General features: G+C 50.1%; 1 protein-coding gene across 3 annotated transcripts in view; it reads right to left on the reverse strand.

Annotated features, from left to right (window-relative positions):
- The window catches only part of METTL22 (methyltransferase like 22), a 26,561-nt gene continuing 13,917 nt past the window's right edge, over positions 1 to 12,644 (reverse strand). For 2 of the 3 annotated variants that reach the window (XM_033235797.1, XM_033235798.1), the window contains 8 exons: positions 11,413 to 11,453; positions 11,181 to 11,325; positions 7,337 to 7,408; positions 5,356 to 5,409; positions 4,340 to 4,420; positions 3,982 to 4,084; positions 1,509 to 1,677; positions 1 to 115 (listed from right to left, as the gene is read on the reverse strand). In XM_033235797.1, coding sequence (XP_033091688.1) covers positions 80 to 115; positions 1,509 to 1,677; positions 3,982 to 4,084; positions 4,340 to 4,420; positions 5,356 to 5,409; positions 7,337 to 7,408; positions 11,181 to 11,325; positions 11,413 to 11,453 — 701 coding nt within the window. In that variant the 3' untranslated portion in view covers positions 1 to 79. The remainder of the gene's footprint in view (positions 116 to 1,508; positions 1,678 to 3,981; positions 4,085 to 4,339; positions 4,421 to 5,355; positions 5,410 to 7,336; positions 7,409 to 11,180; positions 11,326 to 11,412; positions 11,454 to 12,644) is intronic. The other variant, XM_033235799.1, reaches the window with a different exon arrangement.

The following is a 12,644-nucleotide window of genomic DNA, read 5'->3' on the forward strand; positions in this document are numbered from 1 at the left end:
TTGCTTTGGTGAGCTTCTGATTTTATTAGAAATATACTCTAAGAACAGTCGAGACGCCGCGCCCTGTGGAGGCGATGGGTCATGTTACTGGTTCTGCGATGATCTTCCAGAGCTCCTGTAGCAAACAGAGAAAAGGTTTCTGAAGTGCACATACAAGAGCATCACAATTTCATGAAGGAAAGTGATTCGCCAAGCAGAGTAGTTAAACAACACGCCAGCGATGGAGCACGCTCAGCCTGGGGCAGGAGCGGGCGGGCGGCTTCCTCCTTTCTTTGTTGCTCTGGCTTGTTCTGTTTTACTGTGGCAGAGAGGCTGGATGGATGAAGTCCCAGCATTAACGGAAGGGGCATCAGAGGATGTCACACAATCAGAAGAGACCAGAATAGCAGTGAATTGCCACAATCTCTCCATTTTTGGGAAGAGCTTTATATACAGTTTTATTTTAGAGACAGGATCTCACGCTGTTGCCCAGGCTGGAGTGCAGTGGCACCATCACAGCTCACTGCAGCCTTGAACTTCTGGGCTCAAGCAATCCTCCCACCTCAGCCTCCAGAGGAGCTGGGACCACAGGTGTGCACCACCGTGCGTGGCTAATTTTTTTTTTTTTTTAAATTTTTGTAGAGATCAGGTCTATGTTGCTCACGCTGGCCTCGAACTCTTAGCCTCAAGCAACCCTCCGACCTTGGCCTCTCAGAGTGCTGGAATTACAGGTGGGGGCCACCACACTTGGCCTTTTTGGGACGTCTTAGGCATCATGTACTGGGTCTGCTGATTTGTAAGAAGTGCGTGTCCTTGGTCATGTGACGCTACGCTTAATGCTGCCCAGAAGTGGCAGAGGAATAAATACAAGATCCTCCTCGCACACAAAATCACATGAATTCCATGCTGCCCTTGCTCAGAACACGAGAGAAAGCGCAAGGGTGGCAGCTCCTCATGACTCCTTCTTCCTCCCTTATTCCTTAGAACTAGGCCCGGGTCTCCGAAGACACAGAGAAAGGGAGGCCACAGCCAAAAGGCAAACAGAACAAAAGAAGTTAATTCTCAGTCTTCGGACTCCAGTTAACAGAAAAGCCTGTTCAGTCCGAGAAGCCGGTGCACGTCCACAGTGAAGACGTGACCAGTGGCCACCACAGCGGGGCCCCTGCACCAAGGTCTGCTACCCACAAACTTCCCTCCACTGACTTCCTGTTCCCCAAACAACCTCTGCCTCAGTCTTGCCTCCTCTGCAGTCTGAACTGTCCACGGGGGAAAAATGTGCTCTAAAGTAAAAGATAAGGTTCGCCCGAAGGCCCTTCTCCAGACATGGTGGCCACTCCCCCAAGAGGTTCTCCCATGATGTAGCTCCCCCAACAGGTTCCACTACAGATGGTGCCCGGCACGCAGGCTTCACCCCTGCAGGACCTAGGGTGAAGCCTGTGCCTGGAGGGCTTGCTTCATCATTTCTTTGCCCCGGAGTCTCCCACTTCACAATAAAGCAACCAACGGCCCGCTTCGGGGCCTGGACCTACCAGCTGCTGGATGCGCTCGTAAACCAGGAGCTGCGGGAAGGAGGCCTCCACGGGCTCCACCACGAAGCGCAGCTTGCCATCTGTGAGCTGCTCCAGCGCACGCAGGCAGGAGCGGAAGTGATCGTAGGCTTCACATGTGACGTCCAAGTGTCTCAGTGTGAAGTTGAGCCTGCAAACCAGGCAGCCGACACACACATAGCCATCATCACTGGGAAGGGTTTTGTTGTTTCCGCCCATCTTGCTTTCCTGCCCCTCACTGATCTCATATCCCCTGGATGGGCTTTTATGGAGCACCTGTCTCATGCTGAGTGTTTGAGCGCAATTCCTTCCTACATCTGCACGAGAGCCTGGGGGGTGGAAACGGCTAGCACTTTACAGATGTGGAAACTGATGCTCAGAAAGCTGAAGTCACGTGCCCACAATGACACCGCTGGAAAGATCAAGACAGTCCCTGCCTCTGAGAAGCTAGGGCTGGTGTAAGAGGCAGATGCAGATCAACACTTGAGGACGGCCCTACAGGTCCTGCCCGCACCCAGCACAGACTCTGGTGCCTGGAGGGACCTGCACCCAGCACAGACACTGGTGGCTGGAGCTGCGCATAAGTATCCGTGAATGAACAAGAGGCAGTGGCAGGGGGCGGTGCAGAGGACTCGGAGAGCGCAGAGGACAGAGAGAAAACTGCTGGGAAGCTGGGGTCTGAGAGATTTCAGAGAGTGAGCGCCTTCAGAAACAGGTCTCCCAGCCCTGCCACTTGCCTTTCAAAAAATCAGTCTACAAGATGGTTTCACCTGAAATTCAAGCTCTTTGCCTTTTTCCCTTTTCTTTCCACATTTTTTTTATTTTTTTGAGACAGAGTCTCGCTCTGTCGCCCAGGCTGGAGTGCAGTGGCCGGATCTCAGCTCACTGCAAGCTCCGCCTCCCGGGTTCACGCCATTCTCCTGCCTCAGCCTCCTGAGTAGCTGGGACTACAGACACCCGCCACCTCGCCCGGCTAGTTTCTTTTTTTGTATTTTTTAGTAGAGACGGGATTTCACCGTGTTAGCCAGGATGGTCTCGATCTCCTGACCTTGTGATCCACCCATCTCGGCCTCCAAAAGTGCTGGGACTACAGGCTTGAGCGGCTCCAAATTTTTTTATTAAGAAAAATTCCAGACACACAAAAGGAGTAAGAACAGTCTATGCTGGGCGTGGTAGCTCCTGCCTGTAATCCCAGCACTTTGGGAGGCGGAGGTGGGCAGATCATGAGGTCAGGGGTTTGAGACCAGCCTGGCCAACATGGTGAAACCCTGTTTCTACTAAAAATACAAATATTAGCCAGGTGTGGTGGTGGGCACCTGTAATCCCAGCTACTTGAGAGGCTGAGACAGGAGAATTGCTTGAACCTGGGAGGCGGAGCTTGTGCTGAGCCGAGATTGCACCACCGCACTCCAGCCTAGGCGACAGGGCGAGACTCCGCCTCAAAAAACAAAACAAAACAGTCTAATGAACCCATTATCAGCTTCAGCCACTGTCCACTTTCAGCCAGTCTGCCACCTTGGCTCTTCCTGGGGCCCCCAACCTCCTCTGTGAAGTTGAAAATGTCAGTGTGTGTCTCAAAAAGATGGAGGCCTTTTCAATTAAAGTTTAACAATCACCCTTTAACGTCAAATATTCAGTATTCAACTTTTCTCAACTGTCCTGATGTTTTTCCTTTACAGTTGATGAAACCAGGATCCATATGAGGTCTGTACACTGCTATTGCTCAGTGTGTGCCTCAAAGCAAGCCTCAGAATTACTGGTATCAGTAACGCTGCAGTCAATGTGCAGGTACATAGAACTTTGTACACAACCATGAGCATGAATTTCCAGATGCTGAATTGCAGGGTCAGGAAGTCTGTTCAATTTGATAGCTTTGGCTGTGGATTCCAAACGATCTTCCGAAAACTGTGGCATATTGTTAAGTATTGCAGGAGAATGTGTGTAGCTATCACAAGGTGGGCACTCAATATGTGGAACCTAACATTTTAGGATATTCAAGTGGAGATGTCTGGGAGAGGCTGTTGGGTGAGGAGCTGTCCGATTCAGCAAGAGAAAGAGACCTGGGGGAACTGAAGAGACAGACCGCACCAGAGAGAGAACATTCAGGAAAAGCAGCTCTCGACAGTGTATGCTGGACAAGCGTTAAGGCTCCAGTACACTGGACATTCAAGTCCTTGTCTATCTCTAGCTAGCTGTGCCCTGGGCAAGGCCCCTGCTGTTTCCCAGCCTTCCCCTCTTCATCGGTAAGGTGGGACCGCAGCGCCTGCACATGGAGCTCGCATGCGGACTCAGTGCAGTAACGTACACAACGGATGAGCACAGGCCTGGCATACAGTAGGTGCTCAATAAGTGGCACCGAGTAACAGTCATGATGACACTGACAAGGACACAATTAGGAGGTGAGAGTTCTGCCCACACTTGGGACGCCAGCATGGTCCCCAGGTACAAAGCTCACCTCTTCTCCACTGACAGAATGGCCGTGCAGGCATTTTTCAATCTGTGGGCGAGTCGGGAGAGGGTTTTAAACACAGCATCCGTCAAGTCGTCGTCGTAAAACACTGTGGGAAGCAAAAAGGCTGGCATTAGGGGAAAACATGCAAATATTAGAGAAATCGACTTTTCAGAGCGATCCGCACAGAGAGAATGCTTATCACCACGGAAAAGCAGCAGCTCCCAGAATGAAAACTGCAGACGTGGTGGCACGTCCCGGAAAGTCACCTCTAAAACTGAACTCCAGGGGGAGGTGAGGAGAGACTGCAATTGACTTCATGCTGTGACAAAGCACATGTATGGTGAAGGAGAAATTTTCTTACCTTCGGCTGCAAACAGGATGGTGGTGTGATCGTACAAGTCAGAAATTTCCTCTTGTGACCAACTGAAGGGGACCTCGGGATCTAAGAAAGAACAAAAGCATGCTTTGTCCCCACTGCCTTCTCTCCTGGCCACCAACTCTCACTGGGACTTCCTGACAGGCACTTCAGGAGCAGAAACAGGGCTGGGGGTAGCCGGGTGCAGTGGGCACCGCCAGGCAGACCAGACTCCCTGCTTCAGGCCCACTGCTGCCCGCGTGCAGAGTCACGTTGGAAGAGGTGCCTTTTCTGCTGAGTGTCTGCTCTAGCCAGCGAGTAGCAGGCGGATTTCAGCCTCACCCGCCGCCTTGGCCTGTGGCCCAGTACAGGACGTGATCTGCCCCATCTGCCTGCTGGGTGGCCCAGGAAAACGGCTTCAGTTTCGCACTCACAGAAAGGGTACAGTACTACTTCCTCACAGGACTACGGGGAGGGTCGAAAGGCCTACAGTGCGCAAAGTGCTAGGCAGGTGACCGGTACTCAAGAATGACTTTCCCCATTTGCCATCTGATGGGAAAAAAAAGACATCTTTACACAAAGCAGCAGCAAGCACCCAGGTCTGAAGCAGTCTGTGTAAGAAATACAGGAAACTGTCCTACCCGGGGGCGCTTCCTGGCACCACTGTTTGTTGGGAAATGGTCTGTGCCCAAGAGTCTGGCAGACTTGGGTCCATGCCCCTACCCTGCTGTGTACCAGCTGTGCCCACAGGCAGTCTGCACTCACAACTCAGGGATTATCATGCTATCACACAGGGAAACCACAACACTTGAAGAACAAAATGAACATGTGCTCAGCAGGCAGCAGGCGCTTGGAGAATGACCGCTGATGCTCATCGGCCAATGCAGAGAACCTGCCATGCATGGGTGGGACAGTGGCAGTAGCTGGGGCTACAGCTCCATCAAGGCTACTGTACCCTGGCACTGAGGTATTACAAAGGAATCACTGAATCATTCTGGGGGACGTCCGAGAGAAACACACACCTGTGCAGAGGTCGTCCTTCAGCCAGTCCAGTTCTTTGACCTTAACTACACCACCTGTAAAAACAAACAAAAAGAGAACCTTCCAAACTCTGATCAGGAAAAAAAGATAAACTTTTCCACTATATACCAAGATCCATCTATCCACCCACCCACCCATCCTCTCACCCATCCATCTTCCTGCCCTTCCATCTTTACAGCCAGCCAGCCATCCATCCATCCACCCACCCACCTGCCCATCTTCCAGCCCTTCCTTCTATCCATCCACCCATCCACCCACCCACCCATCTTCCTTCCCTCCCTCTCCCATCCATCTTCTCATCCTTCCTTCTATCCATCCATCCATCCATCCATCCACCCACCCACCCATCTTCCTGCCCTTCCTTCTACCCATCCATCCCTCCATCCACCCACCCACCCACCCACCCGCCCATCTCCCAGCCCTTCCATCTATCCATCCATCCATCCACCCACCCATCTTCCTTCCCTCCCTCCCTCTCTCCCATCCATCCATCCTCTCCTCTACCCATCTATCCATCCTTCTACCCTCCCACCCATCCACCCACCCATCCTTGTTATCCTCCTTCCCTCCTTCTCATCCATCATCCACCCTCTGTCCCTTCCCTCCATTCAGCCGTCCATTCTTCCAGCATTTTTTGAGTGCTATGTGTCAGGGACTGTGCCAGACATAGGGAAAATAAAGATTTAAGAGTCATGCTCCCCATCCTTGCAGACCAGCCCCCCTAGAGGAGACTGCCAGGTTAACCGACAACGGCAAGACTGTGTGGCTGAGTGATGTCAGAAGGATGAGGCAAATGCACAGGAGGAGAGAGAGGAACTCATGTCAGATGGCGGTTATCAGGGACGGGCTTCCACCAGCAAGCTCCCTCCTTCCTCCCAGCTCTGCTGACTGCCTACTGTACCCTGAGCACTCAACAAATATTGTGACAGTGGAGAGCAAATGCAGACAGGGTACCTGCACCCACAGAGCTTGTAGTCCGGCAGGGAATGGAAAACACCAATAACTAGTCACACGAGCAGATGGTAAAATGCAATCGTGCAAGGTGTTCCTGGAGTCTGTTGGGGGCTCTGGCCTCAAATCTGGAGGTCTGGAGCCCGGAGCGTGATGAGCACTTGCCGGGAGGAGGGAGGGCAGAGCACTCAGGCGGAGGGAAGAGCAAGGGCAAAGGACTCGAGGGAAAGTGATTTGAAAATGAGGATGGCTGGGCTGGCGGGGTGGGGGCTGCAGACAGGCAGGGGCCAGATCCCCCAGAAGATGAGACAAGCAACAGGAAACCACTGAAGGGCCTGAAGCCTGGGGGGCTGCACCGGAGGAGGAAAGGCTGCACCGACAGACAGCCCCGTTAGGACATAATTGTGTCACCCATCACATACGCTCATCCCTGCAGGCTGTGCAGCGAGCAGACGACCAGGCAGATGGGGGTGGGGCCCATCCAGGCAGAGGGACTGGCCTGTGAGTGAGTCCTGGCATGCTGGATGCAGGGCTGGAAAGGAGACTGTCAAGAGGAGGCAGAGAGAGCAGGCTGGGGCTGGCCAGGGAGGCCTGGCCATTCAAGGAGCTGAGACTTTACCCCTCAGGTGATGATGCCCCTGGAAGGTTTTCAGCAGCAGGTGAAGGGGACAGGTTTGCATCTGTGAAAGGGCACTCTGGATGTTTCATGAGGACAGCCTGGACTGGTCAACTAAGGAGTTGGGGAGACCAGCTCGGGGGCCGCTGCCAGTGTCTGGGAGAGAAAGAGCTGGAGTAGGATGAGGCGGTGGATCTGGGAATGAGGAAGTGACCCAAGGAGCGTCGTCAATGCTCTGAAGCTCTGTGGTGCCCATAAGGCGCCTGCTTCCTTTACTTACCTGTTGCAAGGGACACAGGCGGAGCCCTGCCTCCCAATGTCATGGTCTTGGGTGTCTGTCCTACCTGCTCAACAGAGAAACCTCCCTCCCTGGCAGAAGACCCTCTGGGCCTCACCTCCAGCGGCAGCCAGGTGGCTGTTGAGGGCAATGTTTCGCTGGCACATGGCCAAGAGATCTGCACCGACATCTGGAAGGACAGAGGGCAAGCCATAAAGCGCCGGCCGTTACGATGCTTTTATCTCCACGTTTTTGCCTAGAGAGAGCTGTTATCAGCAGCACAACTGTACAAATTAGAGACACGTTTCTCCTGTGTGTCTTACTGCCAAAATTAAATACGCTTACCTTAAGGCTCTTTTCAATGTCTTGTTCCCTAAATAAGAGATTCTCATCCTGATGGGGAGAGACAGTGTGCATTCCAGAGAGAAGGAGTATGAGGTCCTAACATCACCCGAGCATATGGACCACGTACGCACTTCCTTAGTTCATCCTTTTCATGTTTATAACCATCCAGGAGCTGGGATCATGAATCCCATTTCACGGATTAAGTGACTTGAGCAACGTCACGTAGTTAGTGACAGCAAGAGTTGGGATTTGAATCCAGATTTTTCTAACTCCAAATTTAGGCTTGTTCTTTGACACCCTAGGAAAACTGACTGGACCAGTTTTGTGGTCAGAAGGGTGTTTTCTTATGATTCGTCAGAACACAGAACAGATTCAAACAGCCTGAGTCCACTCTCTTGAGCGCGATTCGCTTTGCTCCACCCAGATCTCCCTCCTAGACTCCCGCTACTCTGACAAGTGGGATTTCTCATCATTTCAAGAACTGACTTGTGGTACAGTGAATCCTCACTGGGGCAAGTAGTACTTTACCAAAAATAAATTTCTGATTACAAGAAAGTACGTGTAGAAAGTACAGGATGTCTTGTTAATGACATTTGCTTGGTCCCCTGTGGGCGTGGACTCCCCCATCAACTGCACACTCGCCGGGACTGGCGTCTGCACCGCAGGGGTCACACAGAGCCACGTACGGGAGGAGCTCCCTGCTCGCAGAAGGGAGGGATCTACCCTGTCTCCTGGGCCAAGAGAATACTGATATGTCCGTGACAGCACATGATGGGCTTAGCCTTTTTTGTGTGCTTTTTTTTTTTTTTTTAAAAAGAGTTTCGCACTTCTTGCCCAAGCTGAAGTACTGTGGTGCAACCTTGGCTTACTGCAACCTCCACCTCCTGGGTTTAAGCAATTCTCCTGCCTCAGCCTCCCAAGTAGCTGGGATTATAGGCTCATGCCACCATGCCTGGCTAGTTTTTTTTTTTTTTTTGTATTTTTAGTACAGACGGGGGTTTCACCATGTTGGCCAAGCTGGTCTCAAACTCCTGACCTCAGGTGATCCACCTGCCTCGGCCTCTCAAAGTGCTGGGATTACAGGCATTAGCCACCACGCCTGGCCAGGCTCAGCAGTTTTTAAACTTTTACGATAGTTTCTGTCAAAAGCTTTTAACCCATAAGACAGGTAAGAGAGAAGCAGCTCTGTGTGAGTGGGGAAGGAGCCCTGGTGCCCTGAGTACGTTCTCCCCAGCATCCCTCGGCCAGCTCCTGGGAGCTCTGCTCCATGCAACACAATCTGAAACCTCACCATGTGACAAGGGTGTTGCCCTGTGAGCCAGCAGGTCCATGGGCCTTGGGTCTTGTCAGCAGCTGTGGGTGACCTTGGGCTAGCCTCAATCTGCCCATTTGGACAACAAAGATAGGAACCCCGGGCTCTGCCCAGCATCACTGTGAAGTTACAGCCAGGCACTGATGCATCTGAAAGGACTTTTCCAACTGGAACGTGGCATCTAAATGCAAGCTTTCTTCCCCATGCTGGTAAATCTCTCTCAGGGATAAGACTTCTTTATATCCTGCTATTAGGCACCAGGCACGAAGCAAAGCTCTTGGATGGCTTGACTCTGAGAAGCGCTCACTGATAATTTACATGATGTTGTCAAGAAGCAGCCAATAGCGTGGCTGCACTGTGGACTCCTGACCAGTGGTTAACTCAGCATATTTGAAAACTGTGCCTCAGGGACTGGTGATCTCTAGCTTCTTCCTTCCTATCTCAGAAACAACAGCGTGCGCCAGGAAACGTTCACTAGGAAGCAATAAGGTATAAACCACACCAGTTGATACCTCTTTCTGTCCAGCAGATATTAAAGATTTAAAATATAACAACAATGCTCACTTGATGAGCTCACTACTCTCTTGTAAACTGGTATATTAGCTCTAAAGAAAGCACTCTGGCATGTCAGGAGTTTGGTTAACTTCACTGGCTGGTTTTGATCACTGTACTATGGTTGTGTGTGACATCACCATTGGGGAGCCGGAGGAAGGGCACATGGCACTTGCTGGGTTATTTTAACAACTCCTTTATGAATCTGAGATTATTTCAAAATTAAATACTAAAAAAGAAATTAGTTGGCAATGTTCACCAAAAGTTTAAGAATAGTCTTACCCACTTCTAGGAACCCACTGACAGGTTATTAGACAACGATACACAAAGACGTTCACTGCAATGTAACTAACACCGCCCACTCCTCGGAATCTAGGTGACAGATTATTACACAATATACAAAGATGTTCATCACATCTCTGACAAATACAAAAAAGCAGAACAAAAATCCCCATAGGAATGGGCAAAATGCTCAGCAGCAGCAGAAGGGTTATAAAAAAGATGAAATATTACCTGGTCATTAAAAGTCATATATAATTTTTTTTGTTTGTTTTTGAGATGGAGTCTCACTCTGTTGCCCAGGCTAGAGTGCAGTGGCGCAATCTCAGCTCATTGCAACCTCTGCCTCCCAGGTTCAAGCCTCCCGAGTATCTGGGATTACAGGCACCCGCCACCACCACGCCTGGTTGATTTTTGTATTTTTAGTACAGACAGGGTTTCACCATGTTGGCCTGGCTGTTCTCAAACTCCTGAACGCAGGTGATCTGCCTGCCTCAGTCTCCCAAAGTGCTGGGATTATAGACGTAAGCCACCATACCTGGCCTATATAATAATTTTTTAATGGCATGAAAAAATGCTCTTAAAATGTTCTCACTTATGAGTGGGAGCTAAACAATGGGTAGACACGGACATGCTGAGTGGAATCACAAACACTGGGGACTCCAGAAGGTGACAGGGTGGGAGGGGTTGGGAATTAAAACTTCCCTATTGGGTACAATGTTCGCTATTTGAGTGGTGGGTCCACTAAAAGCCCAGATGTCATCGCTGTGTAATACAGAAATTTGCATTTCTACCCCCTAAATATATACAAATTTAAAAAAGAAAATGATCTTAAAAAATGTTTTTCAACATTTTCAGCAGAATACAGTGCTGCTGTAGCTTGATTTCAGCTATCATTTGGAGGAGATTCTTACGACATAAGCTCCCTGCGGGCAGCGCCTAGTCAGCTCCACTCACTGCAGGGCCTTCTGCATCTAGAAATGAGTGGCACAAGGCAGGTGCCCCATAAGTTGCATATTGTTGATTCAATCTAGGGATTGTAAAATGATGAGTAATTTTTATTTGCTGTTTTAAAAATCTCCTACAAAGAATGGGCAAGGCTTCTATAACCAGGAACAAAATAATAAACTTGTTTTCAAAGCCTTCTAAAAGGGTATATTCCTCCTGTTTTTGGAGATATTTGCTCTTTCTCAGGGGTGGGGAGAGAAGTACCAGCAGAGGCACTAGGCACCTCCTGAAGGTGCCATTAGCCTGATAGCCAATGGGTGATGCTGCTGCCATGGAGTCGGTATTGCTGGGTCATTCTGATGTCATTGAGAAAAAACGGAGAGTGGAGAGGGCCAGGGGACCAGGATGGCAAAATCAACAGCAGCTAACATCCAATTTCCAGTGCCTCTGCCTCTTTTTTTATACACTCAGTGCATGCTTTGTGAAGGTAACTACTTCCCTGCAGCCTGAGATGTCACCTCATTACCTGTACAATAAATGGTCTGTGCCACAGTGGCTGCGATGATGCTAGCAAGCCCCGTGCCGGCCCCGAGCTCCAGCGCCGTGCATCCTCGGAAGAGGTCCTGTCGGAACAGGATGTAGTCCGCCAGGAGCAGGGCGCCCCGCCATACCTGGAGGGAAGAGGACAAGGAGCGACAAACAGCGTGAGGCTCTGTAGAGACCGTCAGGATTACGGGAAGCGGACAGGACCTACCCACCTGCTTGCCAACATCTTCCAGGGGCGTGGCCATGGTGTGCTCTGGATGGGACAGAAACCAAGAGAAATGCCCACTGTGAAATGGGGATGGACAGAAAACCACAAGACAGGACTGCGCGGCAACCGCCAGCATGGTCAGATGTGCGCCAGAGGTTGGAATCAGGGGTTCTAGAGAGCAGTAGAAACACAGGCTGTGCTACTGGTTGAGAGGCGACTTTTGAGCACCACTCAGAGGCCAGGAGCTTTCTAGAATGGGGCTCACACTCTTTCATGTAACTGGGTATCTCTGCCCTACAGCCCAAGGCTAGGGAGGGTCACAATTAGGTTTTCACCCAATTTAATCACACACACATGCAGTGCACTACTTTTTTAATGACCAATTGCAAATTTACAATCATAATATATTTATTTATATACTACTAATAATCACAACTCATTCAAAAGTATTTTCTTATACTGAGAAACATACTTCATTTTTTTCTTATACTTAGAAATATACTTTGGCCGGGCACGGTGGCTCAAGCCTGTAATCCCAGCACTTTGGGAGGCCGAGACGGGCGGATCACGAGGTCAGGAGATCGAGACCATCCTGGCTAACACGGTGAAACCCCGTCTCTACTAAAAATACAAAAACCAGCCGGGCGAGGTGGCGGGCACCTGTAGTCCCAGCTACTCGGGAGGCTGAGGCAGGAGAATGGCATAAACCTGGGAGGCGGAGCTTGCAGTGAGCTGAGATCTGGCCACTGCACTCCAGTCCGGGCGACAGAGCGAGACTCCGCCTCAAAAAAAAAAAAAAAAAAAAAAAAAAAAAAAGAAATATACTTCTACATTAGAAGTTAACAAAATAAGTTTAAATTTACATCCTTTTTAAAAAAGTTGAAAAGAAGTATAAGTTAGTATAAGTATTCTCAAGTGCAAAATACAATATATTTTGTATTTATAATATATCCTAATAGGATCAAATTCAGGTGGATGGGAGAAGAGAAGGGAAATATAAGATCAGGGAGAAAAGGAATGAAGCAAAACATTTTTTGTTGTTAAATAAGAGTTTGCTTGTCTAAGAGCTCCCAAGGGGAGAAAATAACTTGCTCAAGTATTGTTAAGTGAGATGGTAATGGGTATCACCAATTGCTCTGTCTGTCCCCAAACCAGGAGAGAAACCTACTGTGTAGGGTCCTTTTGGGCTCCTGGACCACTGTTCTCTGAGGGTTCCTCCTGGGAAAATCTGGCCAA

This window comes from Trachypithecus francoisi, unplaced genomic scaffold, assembly GCF_009764315.1.
Source record: "Trachypithecus francoisi isolate TF-2019V2 unplaced genomic scaffold, Tfra_2.0 Lachesis_group15, whole genome shotgun sequence".
Classification (NCBI taxonomy): domain Eukaryota; kingdom Metazoa; phylum Chordata; class Mammalia; order Primates; family Cercopithecidae; genus Trachypithecus; species Trachypithecus francoisi.